Genomic DNA, 17,745 nt, shown 5'->3' with positions numbered 1-17,745 from the left:
CAAACTGAATTTTGAAATATTTCATTGTTGTTTTGTTAAATTAAGGAAAGGAGAGAAGCTCAGAAGGAAATGCTTATGTAATAGAGGCTGATAAATGATGTGTAGAACTTGTCATTTAGTGTTTGTTCCTTTGGCTCCTATACCTGACCCAGGCTGAGTCAAGGTTTTCTGTTTCACATAGGCTATAAATAAATAAATAAAAATACTACTACCACTACTAATCCAACAATAAGATACTGACTTAATAGTGCAAATCTGTTTTGCACAAATGGCTTTATGGAGTTAGCCATTTCCTTTTTTTAGATGTCTGAGTATTTCAAAGCCCTCCTGGAAACTTTATTCAAGACTCTTGTCTATGAAAAAACTCCTGCTGCTATAGCCTTTATTTTAATAAAATCAACTGCCCTTGCTAACTTTCTTTTATCAAGAGCTTAAAGGTCTTTAATAAACCCAACTCCACCTTGCCAAGATCAATGATATGCTATAATTATGGCACAGAGATAAAAGAAATTAAAAGGGCAGACCTGAGCCTCTCTTTTAACCTAAGTGGGGTTTTAATACAAAGGAAATTTGTCGCATACCAAAGTTTCCTTTTTTTTAACTTGAGGCATAATGTTAAAATGAGAAATAAGTTTGTGCCACATCTAAACACAAATTCTTCAGTATCATGTAACTAGGGTTTAATAAACCTTTTAAATTACAGTAATGCTTCTTTTGTGCTCACAAAATTAAACATAGACTTAATATAAGTTATTATAATATCTACAAGAGCTAATGTTTGTGGTAGAGTTCTTAAGGTAGATGAATTATTTAGCAGAGAAGTGTGAATCACTCAGCAGCCCAACTCATTTGACAGTGGGATATGAATCCTGCCTTTTTCTTTCTTTCTTTTTCTTTCTCCCAGAAAGGAACCAGCTGAGAAGCTTCATCAATGGTCTGTACTCACTCAGACAGCAACTACTGTACAAAAGATCTAATTTAATATTCTTCAGTTCATGTCTATCTTTTATTTTCCCTGAAGACCAAGAATAACTGGAGAATGAATATACTTAGGAGACTTAAAATAAATATGCAAGTAACAGGTTTGTGAGTCACTGAGAAGAAACTTCCCAAAAGCCTCAGGTTTTGGCTTGTTTGGGGTGTTTTTAATTATTTATTATATTTTTGTATTCAGAAGTCAGTGACTCAAACATTTCACTTAAATTGGATAAATTAGATGATCTTACTCTTACGCTAAACACAGAAATGAAAAGATTTTTTCTGATCATTTTAGATGGTAAGGTTAGAAGAAAAGAAAATGCTAGAAAGCATTTTATGTAAGCCAGTTTTATACACTACAGCACAAGTATTAATTATGTTTTGTTCAATAGCAAGTCAATTTTAAGATTTGCAGCTGTAACTGCCAACTTTCTGGGGTTTTTATCTTTTATTACTTATATTGATTGAACAATTGATAATTTTAGGGTTGGTTTTTTTTAGAGGATCTGAATAATTTAAAATGGTGTACAAGAAAAGCTGGCTAAAAAGAAAATTAAAAAAAATCAAAATCAGGGAAGACCTTGAGTTTAATCTTGGCAGAAGTTAATTTTACGAAGAGAAAATCTTTACGTAAGCCAAATAAATTTAACACAGCATTTCACATCAGCCTAGTAAATCCCATATGTTTGAAGAGACGCTTCAGAGAGCATGTAACTTTTCTGTCTAGAATTCTTAAAAAAATTTCAGCATGATACGTTTATAGAAAATATGTTGGTACCAATATGTGTTTCTTTAGCCTTCACTGGTATATGTAGTATTTATTTGAAGTTGAAAATCAAACAATTGAGAACCTTGTGATGTTTTTTTGAGAGCAATGGCCAGGTAAATAGTCATATAGAGAAACAGTTTCAATGTCCTCAAGACTTTCATAAGTTTTGGTATATTAATGTGAGTTTTTAATCATAAAGTGGTTTTGTGTACAAACATAATTTTTTATTTTGTATTTCAGGTGTGGCTTCATGCACCCTATGAGCTTCATCTGTCATTATTTGAGCACTTCATCGAACTTCTCACAGAGTCAAGGTATGAAGCAATGACAGCTTAGTAATGAGACTTAGAGGTTTAGGTAATATGTAGGGAATGCTCCAATTTTAAATTGCCACTTCCTCTCTTCTTCCAGTGAAGCAGCAAAGAATGCCAAGTTAATGAGGGACTTCCAACTCATCCCAAGACTGCTCTTGACTCTTCGAGATATGTCTCTGTCCCAGCCTACTATTGCTGCGATTAGTAATGTGCTGAGCTTTTTGCTTCAAGGCTTTCCTAGCAGCTATGACTTGCTCAGGTAACCCACACCTGTGGTAAATCTGGCCTTCTTATGTTTATTATGTTGGTGATCTTGGTCAAAAATGCTCCATGGTCATATTGCTGTAGAGTAAGTAACATGAAATGATCATGTACTGAATTTTTCCTGTGAGAGCTACAGTGAACCAGCTGTAGGCAATAATTTGGTTAATGTCTTGATTTGCGTATTAAATTGTTTGTATCTAACGAGGTATGACTGACTGATTAAACTGGCTTAATGTTCTGCAGGTGAAAAGCTAAGGTGCTATATTGCAGCTCCCTTGTTCTTTTGAAGTATTGAGCACTTTTTTTAAATACCATTGACTATTGCTTCTAGTTAAAATACAGCTTTGATTACTTCCCTGCAGGAAAGGCTTAGTTTAAGATTTTTTCTTAATCATCACTGTGTAAAACAATATTTAAAGCTGTCAGATATGTATTATTCTGACTGATGAAAGCTACAAAAGTAATTGTGATTCATACATACAGGATTATTTTAAATGCTTATAAATAAGTTCAGCTTGTTGATAATTTTTCTCATCTCTCCCTTAATTATGATGGAAATGGATTAAATATGCAGGGTTTGGGAGTTCTTTGCATACAAATGGTCACGTTTTCAGCTTCTCAGTTTAAGTGCAATTGAAAGTATCAGAACCATCAACATGAGCATCTTGCCTATCTTTGTTTTATAAAACTATTGATTTTATGATTAAATAGTTATAAAACAGATTGTAGAATGCCTGAGTGTTCCTTGTTACCATTTCTGGACATAAAATGAAAAATAATGTCTAATTTGGGAAAAGTTATACTAGCTAGTTACCATTTCAGCTTAGTTCCAGAAAGAAGAGGAATATATTGCATCTCCTTTCTTTGAGAAGCGTAACCGTCTTGTCTTGGAAACCCATGACTTCATCACCTCAAGCTATAGGCATAAATGTTATACCAGAGTCAAGTAATCACTGTTTACATAATACATGTTAAGCTGTAATGGTTTAATTTGTGGTATTCCTTTTATTAGGATTTGGTGATATCTCCCTCTTTCCTTTTTTGAATCCTAGCACTTTCAGAGTCCATTATGTAAAGACTTGTCTGCAAAGATTCCATTAATTATTACACATTAAATTGGGTTTAGGCTACTAACTTTAGATGGAGACTGTTTTTCTGAGTCTTGAGATGTGAGAAAGCTGACTTTTTTGGATATCTCCTCTTACTAGTATTCTGGTTTTATGTTTAAGGTGAATTATTGATAGATGAGAGTGCAGCTGTCATATCAATGAATGATGTTTTTTCTGTGTACATCAAGGTTTGGACAGTTCATCTCTTCCACTTTACCTACATTTGCAGTCTGTGAGAAGTTTGTAGTCATGGAAATAAACAACGAGGAAAAGCTTGACAGCGGTAAGTGATGGCATGGCTTAAAAGCAGTAGAAGCAAAATACTTTTTGATCCCTTCTGTGCTTAAATATGTAAAATTTAGAAATAGTGTCATTAGCAATATTGCAATTTTGTTATAATCTGGCTGCTAGTTAGTTGTGGTGCTTTAGCTTTCAGTATTGCGTGCAAAGCAGTACAAAACCCATGTACTTTGGCTTCCTTCATTTAACACTGCATGGTTTCATTGTTTGTTCCACTCACTTCGTATCAGCAGTGCAGCTCTGCTGCTTTGTGGGGAGAAAAAGAAGACAAAAATAGGTTACTAGGTGCCTGTGCCCTCCAGGTGTGGAGGACGCGAAGAATTGACAGTCTAGTTATTTTTTTAGGCCAAAAAGGAAGTTTTGTTTTCCTTCAAGATTGCTTATATTGAATTGTTTGGGGACCATTTCTACCCTTGTTTTCCTAAAGAAAAGAGGCTTCTGCAGTTGCATTTTTGATCAGTCTTTCTGAACAGAAATGTTTTAGTCCCATAGTGGATGTCACCCAAATAACTAGAAGGGATTGCCTAACAATCCTCTTTTTGTATCACTTTGGGAATATACTGGTGTGCAGGGACAAGTGAAAGAGAAGTGGTTTTGCTTTAAAGTTAGCTTTATTGGTTTGATTTCCCAAATAACAAGATTTAGACAGTCTGCATATTCATCATTATCCCCCATGTGCCTCCTGTTCCTTCTGAATGCTCCAAGATGATTAATTTTGTGCTTTTTAGTGAAAAAGAGGGGTGTGGGTATTGGAGAGAGGTACAGATTGGTGATCTCACTACAGGCTAGCTATCCTTTTTTCCCAGGCTAACCACAGCCTGAGCTGCTTTTTGCTTGCCTTGGGGAACTGAAGACCCTTGGGGGGAAATTCAGGCTGTGACAAGAATGGAGAGAAAAGTTTTTGAACCAAAGGACATGAGATTTTTAGGTTACTGGGCTTCACTAGTTCCTCTGTATTTCTGCCATAGAAGATGCTTTGTGTCTGTGTCTGTGACTTAGGCACAAAATCTTGGCCCAGAAAGTGTCCATTTATGTAGGGGAAAGTGTCCTTGCCCATGGCAGTGAGGTTGGAACCAGGTGATCTTTAAGATCCCATCCAACCCAAACCATTCTATGATTCCCTCATCTGTCTTCATTTTTGCATATCACCTCAAGCCATGATTTTCTGTTTTTTTTAATAATATAAAAACATGGTTTTTACATTGACAGCATAAGGTGCAATAAGAGGGATTCACAAAATAACTGTAAAGTTACTCCTGAGCTGCATGTATTGTCTTGGTTTGCAGTAAGTGTTTTTTATCAACCGATGATGAATTTGGGGGTCTGTTTCTCCCCATTTCTTAGATTTGGAGGGAGTTAGGAAGTATCAAGCTTTTTCTTGGGATTCCCATCCCCCTAGTTGCTTAATCCAAAATGTTTATCTACCATGTTGTCGGGAGAGAGAGATTGAGGTGGGGTGAGGCAGTGTTTGTTTCTGTCTCTACCTGCCAGGAGTGACTGTCTTAGTCAATCTGGACCACCTCAGTTTATATTACTATCTGAAAAGATGCAATTCCCTTTTACCCATTCTTCAAACTGACCAAACTCTGTGCGATGATAATAATTTGTATGGATGGAATCCATGAATAGCCTTTAAAATATCTGAATTCCAAAAGCGTAATTTTCTTTTTTTTTTTTTTTAATGTTTAGGAACAGAGGATGATTTTGGAGGACTTGTTTCAGCTAATCTTATTCTACTGCGGAACAGGCTTTTGGATATCCTACTGAAACTTCTATATACATCTAAAGACAAGACAACTGTTAATTTGCAGTAAGTACAAAAAAACTTGAGGTAGAGAAAGGATATATGTTTTTATTTCTAGGGGGAAGAATTATACAGCCCCTATTCAATTTGGTTAGTTGAATTATATAAATTTATAGGAACTATTGAATTATTTATGCAGATGTCACTGAATTAGCCTTGGGTATGCTAGCAGAAATGGAACACATGATTATTGAGTTGTATGTTGTCAGTTGTGCTAGCAAGGATAATAGTACTAAGCAAGTACAAAGCAGATGCTGGTGTAGCTAATGCATACCTTTCAGCTATTGCATTAACTGTTTTTTTGTTTGACTCTTTAAAAAAAAAATAAGACCATGATTGACAGCATTAGTAGAAACTTATGCTTCAAGTTAGGAGCAACAGAAGTAAATATCAGCAGGCAAGGAAGGTATGTAGTGGATTTGAGCGGAGATTACTTGCTTCTGATTGTTCATGGAAGGGAATGTGATATTATAGTTTAATGAGGCACTGGAGTCATAGTGAGTTGGAGAAAAGACTTTGCAACACTGTCAAGTTAAACCTTGATAAAATACAATTGTCAAGCAACTGCCCAGTAGGCTGTCTTGAATCTGTTGGAGGCATTTTGTGAATGTATGGTGACTGTAGCTTATGTAGTGATTGAGCATTGGTTGACATACAACCTGAACCTGCTTGAGTCTTTCAGTAATACTGCTAAAAAGAAATTAAAGAAAGAGCGTATTCTTTCAAATATTTGTAAGCAACTCTTCCCTTAATTAAAATAAAACAAAAAAATCCCAACTAAAGAACCTTCATTTTTTAATACCAGTTTATTAAAAAGGCTTGTGAAAATTCTCTACCTGTGTAAGGCTCAGTGAAAAGTATTTGGAAATTATGATTTGTGGATAAATGTTTCCAGTTCAGCATTCCACATTTGCTATCAAAAGCAGGAGTTGGAGAAATCTCATTCAGGAATAGTCCCAGGAGCTGTATTTAGTCTCCCCTTTCTGCAAAACTGTATGTGTTCCATTTGACAAGATTTGGTGAGCAGCATTTCCTGTTGTGTCACAAACTTACCTAAGAATTCAGTTAATTCTTCAACAGATCTGAACTTCTTCTGATCTTGAATTTTGCCCTGTGTTGGAGGACACCAATTTTTACTATCTATTAGGAAACTAAATGCTGTAAAATGTGACTTTTTTTTCTCTTTTTTTAATTAGGGCTTGTGAAGAACTAATCAAGACACTTGGTTTTGATTGGATTATGATGTTTATGGAAGAACATCTGCATTCCACCACAGTCACAGCAGCCATGCGAATTCTTGTGGTCCTGTTGAGTAATCAATCGATCCTTATAAAATTTAAGGAGGGTCTCAGTGGTGGAGGCTGGCTTGATCAGACGGATTCTGTCTTGACCAACAAGATTGGTACTGTGCTAGGTATGGCATCTAAGCTTCTCATGACTGAAGGATTGCGTGGAAGTGTGTGTGTATGTATGTTGAGGTGTGGGTTATTGCATGAATACTGGCAGATGCATCCTTTCTGTTTCTGATGCATCCTTTCTGTTACTGCTGCATGTGCTGCAACCAGATGGCTCTGCACTTCATTCTTCTTACAATTCAGAGTTAGATTTCGTAGACAAAAGAGAGCAGTTTTACAAAAACTGCCCATCAGTTGTTACAGCACAGATTTCACTGTAAACTCAGTATTACCTTGTCATCTGCATGAAGCCTATGTAGCTAATCATTTTGGGTTTTTTTCTGTTACCATCATGGTAAGGTTAAGTATGTCCCCTGGTAGAACATCTGAGCTAGATGTAAACATAGCAACAAGAACCTTATGTACACAGCTAGTAAAGATTCAGTAAAATTTCCTTGTTTGTTTGCTTGGAACATCATGCTGTGTTATGCCTGAGCTGCTTCGTCTAGTGAGTTCTGTGCCAATTAAATTTACCAGGATTTTTCTTTGAATTTCTGTGTTTATGCTGCCATCTCAGCCTTTATTTTCCCCTCTGTTTTACTGCATTCTTCTATACACATGCATGCTTGTGCTGTCTCTCATATTAAAGACTTTGCAGGTTCATAAAGCCTCATTCATCCAGGTTATGAGACTTTTCCATTATTGCATATGATCTAGAGTTTAGTGTAGAAGGCTTTAGTGCTACAGAATCCATTTTGAGCATCTCTGAGCTGTCTGAAAATGTAGCTCCAAGTGTCTGAAATAACGGATGTCAATTCTGTGCATGTATCGCCAGGTATAGTGGTGATTTCCCATAGATCTCTTTTTCTAGTCAAAATATGGTAGTGCTTTTCAGATGAACGCCCACTCAGACACCAATGCAAACGCATTGACATTAAATGAGAGTCTTTCATGAATCATAGAATAGTTAGGGTTGGAAAGGACCTTGAGATCATCTAGTTCCAACTCCACTGCCATGGGCAGGTACACCTCACACTAAACCATGTCACCCAAGGCTCTGTGCAGCCTGGCCTTGAAGACTGCCAGGGATTGAACATTCACAACTTCCTTGAATAATCTTTAGATCGGGACAGTGATATTAATAGTACTTTCAACTTAATTGTTGTTCCTAAAAAGACTGTACAAGGAACCACCTCTCTGTGTTGCAGCAGTATATGATCTGTTTTTGTGCTAAAGTGACCTTACTTCAGGAAGAGAGCTTTTTCTGAAATGAAAGTATGAAGTCCGGCTTTTTTTCTGCTTTGTCCCTTTGAAATCTAAGTATCTTACGCTCTCTTCATCATGTGCCTTTAATTTGAAAACCATTGATATTATAGGGGCTTGACTGTTGTTTATTCAGTATCTACTTAAAACGTCCAATAATATAAATGTTTTCTTCAGTCACAAAATCTTTCTGAATAAGATTTTGTTTTACAGTCACATTTGTTGAGTATTTGAAGAGATTTCTTATTTTTCTTACTATAGTATCAGTTTAATTGAATCCAAGATAGATTGTGACCAAACAGATATTTTTAAACATGTCTCTTCAACTGATAGTGACAGATTATTTAATTTTTATACCATGTGCTTTCTAATAAATTACAACACATTGGCTCCAAGATTTCTCATGAAAACAAATACAAGCCGTTTTTGTTCAAGATTACTGCTGGATTTCCTGGAACTTCGTAGCAAAGATTTCATTAGTCTGATTCCTCACAGATGTTTTCTGTTTAAAAAGGCAATTTCTGGTGGAAAGATTATCTGTGTAAGAGCCTCAGAAAAACAGTCTCCTCTGTGGCAGTGTCAGAAGAATGCCTTACTGTTTGTGCTGGTGAGGAGACTGAATTGTCTTCCTGCCTCCTTCCTCACTTGAAAATAAGCTCTTCTGCCATCCCAGTGTGTTTTTTTAATAGGAAGATTAAATATTTAGGGTAGAATTAGGGTCAGAAGTGGTGAGTTTTGTACTTCTGGCAGCACTTAAGACAAAATAAGAGCATTTAATGCTTCATACCCGCTGATTACAAGGTGCCCTTGAGATATCTCTGGAAGCAAATTAGCTGCCCATCACCTTAAATGGACAATGGGATTGCTGCTTGCTCATATGAATCTGTAACTGAGATTAAGGTTAATCAAACAAATATCTTTGCTCTCACTCAGAAATATATGGGTTTTTTTCAGAAGCTTGCGTGTTTTAAAAGTCTACAATTGTGGTCACAGTCAGCAAAAGGATCTGTGTGTGCATGCAGTGGCATTAAGTAGTCTGTAGGGAGCAGTGTCATCTATATGATATTGGAAGGCAATCATTTCCTTTTTTTATTGATCAAAATGTTAGACATCTGCAGCAGAATTGTGTAACTTGTTTGGGATAGTCTATATGTACACTTTCATGTTTTATGGCATTAATTTCAGAGGAGGCACCCTCTCAAGTTCACTTCTTGGGTAAGCATGAGTTTTGTGGGCATTTCCCAATTAATGTTGTTGGCTTTTTGTACTTTTTCATCTCAGGCTTCAATGTCGGCAGGAGTGCTGGTGGCAGATCAACAGTCCGAGAGATTAACCGGGATGCTTGTCACTTCCCAGGCTTTCCCATTCTGCAGTCCCTTCTCCCGAAGCACACTAATGTACCTGCACTCTATTTCCTCCTTATGGCCCTTTTCCTGCAGCAGCCTGTCACTGAACTGCCTGAAAACCTGCAGGTCAGTGCACCTGTCAGCAGCAGCCAGTGTAATCGGGGTCGCCAGGTAGGGATTACCTAGTGAAATGTAAATGTAAATCTGTCTGTCATGAAAGAAAAAAATGGATTAACCAGGCCCCCCCGTTCTTCTCTGCAGCTGACTCACAGTCATGATATAGCGTTCAGTGCTGTGTTGTTTGGGGTGGGAGGACAAGGTACTGTGGGAACATGTGGAAGCCAGCCTGTTATGGCATAGCTGTTGCTGGTGTCTTTCTGATGTGTTTTGGGTCAAATGGGAAGCAGATCCATGGTTTAAGGTGGCATGGTATGAGTATTGAAGGGGGTGTCATTTTTTTTGTAACAAGGTAGCTTTTATTTCAGATAAAGGTTGATTTTGGACTTGTTTTAATTGTATGTAAACGAGTAGGTATTATATTGTCTAAAGTAAAGTCCTAGGAAGCCTTAGTATAGTGCTTTATGGAGAAAAGCCGCACTCCAGATAGACAAGGTGCCTGTTCAGAATGGATGCAATGCTAACATTTGTTTATCAGCGGGAACTGGAAAGTAAGAATTTCAGACCACAAAGGTATTCTGCCTGCCTGTTTTCTCAATAGGAATGCTTGACAGCACATTCAGTACTGTGCTACAGAAAGTTAAAGGCATGAAGCCAACCTCCTGCTTACATCATTGAAGTACAGCACTGATAAATTGAAATTAAAGTACTTAAAATATTTAGCAATAGTGCTCTTAAAGCTAGAGGTGGACGCTTTGTACTTTTGTATTTTCCAGCAAGTCCAAACAATTAAAAAAACCAACTTGGTTTGTGACTTTTGTTCTTGGTTTGGGTTGGTGTTTTTTTCCGTGGGATACCTTGTGGGTTTTGCTTCTAGATGTGAGTGAAAAAGGCTGAGGTGGTTGTGCAGCACTACTGCTGACAGGTCTCGTTTCAAAACACTTAAATACTTTGAAGAGGTAAGAGTTGCAATTACATGAGCACATGTTTAGAAGGAATTTTCTTCAGTGACCTTCGTATGAAGCTTTTGGGAGTAAAGTTTGGAGGACGTAAAACAATTTTTTTTACTGCCAAATGAGCGTATTGTAGGTATAATAAAGGCAGTATCAAATTGCACAGGAGTAGGAGATTATTTCATGTCTTCTTTCTTCTCTTTCACCTCTTACAGTTTGATTTAGACTCTATTTGGACATTCATATTTGGAGTTCCTGCCTCCTGTGGCACCGTTACCTCTTCAGTACACAGTGTTTGCACAGAAGCTGCCTTCTTATTACTGGGAATGCTAAGGAGCATGCTGAATTCTGTAAGCATAAACAAATTTGTTCATGTTTGAATATACAGAGTTGTTCAAGTTTGCCATGTACTCAAAAGCCAAGTTAGAGTAATTGAGGTTTTGTTAGTGTAATGACAAACTCAGCTGTAAGTTAGGCTCATAATACTTGGCTGAAAAACATCATTGTCTGTGGGTTATTCTATTTTACTATATTTTTCAGTATCTGTTGAAATATTAGTGGCCATAAAATTAACACTGCTTTTTTCACAAAAAGGCTGGGCTTTGTGTTTTCCTGCAATTAAAACAAAAAAGCAGAAGGATAAAATGCCCTTGGCAGAGAACATTAAATTTCTTTCCTGATTAGCATCGTGGGGGAATGTTTGAGACTCTATATCCCATCTGCTCAAAGCTATCTGAGTTGCAGATTTCGTGCATGAACTTTGCACATGCAGAGAAGTCCCCTGGCTATTAATAGCCACATGCTGAAGGAAATTAATTTACTGCCAGAAAAATGTGTCATCTTTGAATCTAATGTCAAGAGTAGTGAAAGTTGGCTTCTCAGTTGGAAAATTCTGTATTTGCTTGGAACCAGTCTGTTATCTGGTGAAAATTATCTCCTGAAATGTTTGAAAAGCATCACCTGTTGCCTTTTTGGTCATCATGTGTTTGCAATATGCTCTGAGAAGCATTGCTTCTATGTCACTCCCATGTTAACACTTTCAGAAGTGTCTTCTGGACAGGTATGCTAACAGTAGACATGTTCGTGACCTGCTGCGGTACACATTGCTATTGTCACTTGTTCTATCTGTTGATGGTGTCATGGTTTTGATCCTCACAAATGGTTCAGACAGTTGTGACATGCTTAGACACATGTGCTGGCTTTTGCCTTGAAGTCTTGTCCTGTGTCATCACGTTTATGTTCATATGTGCCATCATATTTTGGATTGACATGAGTCAGGTCATGTTTGCCAATATGTTTGGAATCATTACATGTTAGGACACAGACTTTGTCTTATGGTCAGTCATGTGTTGTAAATGTCGTCAGGCTCTTGTCTGTGATATGTTCAAACACATGCTCAGGCATAGGTTACTGTCATATGTTATTGCTGTGGGTTTATCACATGTTCAGCCATGTATCTGGTTACATTTCTTCATGTGATTGCAACTTGTTCTAGCCTGTTTTATCATGAAATGTCCTGTTGTGATGTTTGTCATATTCAGCTATGTTTCTCATGCACTTACGATATGGTGACATGCTGACATGTCTTCAGTCACGTATTTGTGATTGCTTGGACACATGTTATGTTATCACGTTTTATTGTCACCTTGTGTAGGTGCATGGTTTGGACATGTGATTTCTGTGGTTTTTAGAAGTTGTTGGCTTGTTCAATTGGCACACATTATGGAGGCAAGATTAGTCATGTGTTTGCTCACATGTTTGGTCAGGTGTTCATTGTATGGTGACATGCTCAGACAAGTGTTCTGTGACATTGTGATTCATCACATGTGATTCATCACATGTTGGTGATGTGCTCAAACACATTTTCTGTCACTTGTTTGATCGGGTCACTTGTTCAGGCGCTTCAGTCATGCATTCTGGAAAATGTTTGGTCACTTGTTCTAAGAAGTACTCCAACATACATTTGACATGTTCTGGATGTGTTTTTCACACTTGGTAGTGTTTTTGGCCACGTGTTCAGTTACTTCTTTCTGATCTGCTTGAAGAAGTGTTTGTCCATGTGATTGATCATATTTGGCCCCGTCTTTGATCACGTAATGATCACGTGTTTCATTGTATGTTTGACAAATGTTATTGATAGCATATTTGACCCTACAGCTCCTCTTCCTGCAGCTTCTTTCTAAAATGAGCATTCTTCAGTTAGTGCCATCTGTACTAATATGCGGTTTGTTTTTAAACCCAGCCTTGGCAGTCAGAGGAAGAAGGCTCTTGGCTTCGAGAATATCCAGTCACCTTGATGCAATTCTTCCGATATTTGTATCACAATGTGCCGGACCTCATTTCCTTGTGGATGAGTCCAGAGTTCCTGTGTGCACTGGCAGCAACAGTGTTTCCTTTCAACATCCGACCTTACTCTGAGATGGTAGGAAATCCAACTAGTTTTATTTAGTTTTATTTTAGTTTTATTTTGTTTATAATTAGTTTTATTTTTACCCTGAATGCTACATTTGATGATTTATCAATTAACAGTCATTCAAAGATAAAGCTCTACTTACCCTGCAGAAACAGGTCATTGTAAAGGCTGGGCTGGATGATTTGTACTTGTGTTTTGGAACTGAGAGAAGTGTATGTTCAACTGAAAGGCATTTGCTGTGCAGCAACATCTGAAACTGCATGTTAAGATGAACATACATGCTTAATTTGTTTTCTAATGGAACATTATTTTCAATCATACAAACAATGTTATCTCAGATTTATAAAAGCAAGAGAGACTGAGTCAGCCTGTGCTTTCAGACCTCTGCTCTGGAGGGTGTGATAAAATCTAAAACTACTTTTTCCTCCCACTTCCAATTTCTTCTTTTGTGGCTTAAGCACAAAAGAGTGTTCTTATATTACCTGGGACTACTGAATTTGAGCCAGGAGGGGGTGTGAATTCAACCTTGCTTGCGTCGCTGCCTGAAGTATTCTTTGAGCTTAGTGTCACTTAAAAATTATATTATTTCTAGAAAATGAATGGAAACAAATATTGTTAGCCAACATCTGAAAGTAGTTTTATTAAGAACATGAAAGGATAGTTAGGCTACAGGTTGGCAAATGCTAGAACTATGGAGGATATATACATCAGAAATACTTACTGGTGGCATGCTATCTTTTTGTTGCCAATAAAAGTGGGAGATCAGTTTTTATAGGTTCATGCTGATGAGTCTCAGTTTATTTTGCTTTTAGGTTAAACTTTCACTTGAAGCAGATTCTAGGAGCTCACTCAAAAAAAGAAAGAAAACAGTGCCACTTATAAACTGATAAAGCTGGTTTAGAATTCACCTGTATAGAGTTTTTAGAGGAGCCTTGTGCCTCAGAGCAAATTTTACTTTAGCTGCTAGGTCCCTTGAAACTTTGTGTAGCTGCCTGACAGCTGGAGCTCTTTGCTGTTTGAGGTGTTTCTTGACTCCAAATTGGTTTACTCCTCCAGCATTTCCCTCTGCCCAAATGTGCAGAACTAATCAATCCCTTGTGAAAAAGATGAGCAACAGCCAGGTTTCTTCAACAAAACACTATAACCCAAACTCAGCAGGGAAAGTTCTTAACTGATCTTTCAGCATTTCTGAGATTGCCACTGAAACCTGATAAAGCACATGTTTGGGCTTCTCTTAATTTCTTGGGAAATCTCTCCTTCCAAAGCAGACCAAATGGTAAAACATTACTTCGAATGTAAGCTATTGATGCAGTAATCTTGTTGAGGGAAATCCTTATTGTCTCTTCTTGCATCCAGAGGAAGGCAAAGGCATTACATAAAAACAGTCAGAATTTAGGATTTGACAGCTTTCAAGCTATAGAGACCTTCCCTTTTTTTTTTTTTTTTTTTTTTTTTTTTTTTTTTTTTGAGAAAGAGAGATGTTGGGAAACTGTCTGACCCAAAACTGCACTCTGAAAGTATCTTATTAAAAAAAAAAAAAGGCTTAGTTCCTTCTTTGCTTTCTGCCGTGTCAGCTTGATAACCTTTTTAGTTGGCTTATGTCTTTATTTTAACTGCTTTAGTTAAAAACTGAAAAAGGAAGTCTTTGTTGCAATTAGAAAATGTATTTTTGCAAAGTATCTAGAAATTGCCTGAGTACTACTTGGTAAGTGTGGTAAGTGAACATGAAATGTAACCTCTAGTTCACACAGCTTATGCCGGTCTTCATTGATTATTGTTTGCCATGGGAATCTGAAACTAGAATTTGGATGTTTCTTCTGTTGCGTATTAGGGAACTGATCCTGAACATGATTATCTTTTACAAAAGCTTCTTAAGAAGCTAGTTGTGAAGCAAACAGCCTTAGAAAGACAAGTGAAGAACAGAGTAGCAAAAAGACTGCTGTTAATTTGCTGATCTGTAGAGTTACAACATGCCGTGTTTCACAGGTCACTGATCTTGATGATGAAGTTGGGTCCCCAGCTGAAGAGTTTAAAGCCTTTGCAGCTGATTCTGGCATGAACAGGAGCCAGTCAGAATATTGCAATGTTGGCACCAAGACATACCTAACCAACCATCCTGCCAAGAAGTTTGTGTTTGACTTCATGCGTGTGATGATAATTGATAACTTATGTCTCACACCAGCCAGCAAACAGACTCCACTGGTAGATCTTCTGCTAGAGGTATAGTTTCTTTGGGGTTTGTATTTTGTTTTGGTTATTATGGCACTTTATTCCCTGAAATACTCTACTTACCTTTTAAAGTTAGAGGAGTGATGACCTGGGATTCAGTGGTATCCTGTAAATTGTCATGAAATAAGAGTTAAAAAGAAAAGGAACACTTTTGTCTCATAAGTAGTAGTTTGCTCACCTTTAACAGCTTGGAGAACCTAAGAAAGCAAATGCAGAGGGTTTATCTCAGCCTTCCTTTGAGAATGTTTTCTGGACTTCTCCCTGCTCCCTGCAGCATTTGTATCAGTTGGTGACCATCTCAGGTGCTGAGCTGACAGTCTGCCTGGTGACTACCTGGCTTTTTTCTTGCTGTGCCCTGTTCTCCCCTCCACACTGCAGTCCTACTACCACTTTTGTTTGTGGATGGCTTAATTTTCATCTGGCCAGTCAGTTGCTGAGCACATCATGTCAATGATTTATTTCTATTTAGAGCAGCCATAGTCTTATTTTGGCATTTTAGACATTATTCCCTTTTGTCTAGAAACACAAGTAGCAGATCACAACACTAGATATTCAACAGTGCAGCTTGAGATGTTGTAGCTTTCTTCAAGTTTTATTTTTGTGGAGTGCAAATCATTTGTTAAAGCATCTTTCAGACCATGACAGCTATATTGACTTTGTAGGAAATATAAAATTGCTGTGAATCCCTGCAGAAATATTAAGGTTTCTTTTTTATTCATATTAGAGAAGAAGTGGTGACAGGACATATGGCACCATATGCTATAAAAACAAAACCAGTATAACTGTTATCTTACTGTAAATTACTTTCTAGAGTTTGTGACACCTGCAGAAAGCATCCTTCTGTTAATGGTGAGACAGGGAATGAGGAGTTCAGTTTCTGTTTAACTGCCCACCCCTTCTTCAGACAATGTATTTTGAAATGTTCTGTTTGCATCAATTCACATTCTTCCTAGACTTATCATTTTGTTATGTCGTCTGTATGTTGTTGAGTGTCCCTGACTTTTTTTGATAGCTGCAGGAATTTTGGACTATGCTTGTATATTTCCTAACAAATTTCCTGGGTCAGTTGGGCATCTGCTGTCACAAAGCAAAAAATTAATTCTCAAAAGATGCCGTTACCTGCAAACATCAGGAAGCATATTTGAGGCTGTATTGCTGCGATTGTTTTATTGCTGTTTTAATCTGTTATCACTCATCACTGGCCTCTTAGCAAAAACAGAGAATTGGGTATGTACACACTGCTAAACCGTTACAGGGTAAAACCAAGTAGGATGACTTAATGTTATATTGCTTTCTAGGACTCTTTAAGTGGATCATTCAGTTAAATATGATTATGTATGCATTGAAAAACACAAGGTGATAAAGTGGTTTTCCCCTTTAAGTGCAAAGGTAATTAGAAAGGTTTAGCTCATCCATCCGTTAAATGACTATATAAAGACCATTGTAGTAATATGCAGAACCCCACACAGAAATGATGATCAGCTTACATGTGTGATCTGTGCCATTTCCTCTTTTTTTGCTGAGAAGGTCACAGTTCAACCATATGTTTATTTAGAAGTTCATGCATCTTTCTGGAATGTGTTCTTTTCCAGTTCCTATGGTGGCAGAAGATACATTTACTGGATTTAAATAGGATTAATGCCCACTCTGTAAGAACACATACAACTGATGTGTACTTGATGTGTATTCTTAAATTTTTGAATAAAGCCAAGACTTTTTACTCGAGGCAGAATGTTAAGAGAAAAAAAACATAGTTCACAAAAGCTAAGAAAAGAGAAACTCACCTAGACTGTCCTCCCCTTCCCTCTTTTTGCTCACTTAGAGATGTTTGTTATCTAAATATTGTATTTCTTTTTATTAGGCTTCCCCTGAAAGATCAACACGAACACAGCAGAAGGAGTTTCAGACATATGTTTTGGATGGAGTGATGGACCATTTACTTGCAGCTGATGTTTTACTGGGTAATAGAACAATGTTTAATTATTAATCTATTAATTTAGGCAAAAGGCTTTGATTATTTAACTTTTGCTTTATTAGTGCCCTGTTTTGGTACAACTTGATGGCATTTATTTTTTTTCCCCTGCCCTTTCCTTTCCTTTGATGTGTAAATGATGTTGCTGCACTTGCATATTCCCTTATTATGTGGATTGTGCCAAAGCCATGACAGAGGTTATTCAGGAAAACTATATGATGTGAATTTTTGGATATATGAGCCAGACAATTTACAGTCATGTCAAAAAGAATTGAAACTGGATCTTCTCTTGTCCTTCTTGCCTTGGTAGAGTATTTGGAGTTTTTCTCAATTTATCATGGTTGGACTTCAATATTTTAAAAATTAGCTTTGTTTCTCTTTCCCCTGCTGTAGTTTTACTAATCCTCATTCTGGGATTAGTGCTCCATTGATCCAGTTACTAAACAGGTAGGAAGAGAATTAGAAGATTGTGACTTGGATGTCAGCAGGGTAGGCTGTCCCACCATCTAAGCCTGCGAGG

At 37.2% G+C, this 17,745-nt stretch overlaps 1 protein-coding gene across 1 annotated transcript in view; it reads left to right on the top strand.

Moving 5' to 3' along the window:
* Positions 1-17,745, top strand: part of WDFY3 (WD repeat and FYVE domain containing 3) — a 175,717-nt gene that overhangs the window by 122,126 nt on the left and 35,846 nt on the right. Inside the window, exons 26-35 of the mRNA XM_065688594.1 lie at positions 1,988-2,061; positions 2,159-2,320; positions 3,623-3,717; positions 5,424-5,544; positions 6,735-6,952; positions 9,477-9,712; positions 10,827-10,961; positions 12,854-13,033; positions 15,011-15,244; positions 17,115-17,214. Of these exons, the coding sequence (XP_065544666.1) occupies positions 1,988-2,061; positions 2,159-2,320; positions 3,623-3,717; positions 5,424-5,544; positions 6,735-6,952; positions 9,477-9,712; positions 10,827-10,961; positions 12,854-13,033; positions 15,011-15,244; positions 17,115-17,214 (1,555 nt within the window). The remainder of the gene's footprint in view (positions 1-1,987; positions 2,062-2,158; positions 2,321-3,622; positions 3,718-5,423; positions 5,545-6,734; positions 6,953-9,476; positions 9,713-10,826; positions 10,962-12,853; positions 13,034-15,010; positions 15,245-17,114; positions 17,215-17,745) is intronic.

This window comes from Lathamus discolor, chromosome 1 (genome assembly GCF_037157495.1).
Source record: "Lathamus discolor isolate bLatDis1 chromosome 1, bLatDis1.hap1, whole genome shotgun sequence".
Taxonomy (NCBI): domain Eukaryota; kingdom Metazoa; phylum Chordata; class Aves; order Psittaciformes; family Psittacidae; genus Lathamus; species Lathamus discolor.
Note: the sequence above shows the minus strand (reverse complement) of the source record. Positions and strands in the feature narration are given on the sequence as shown.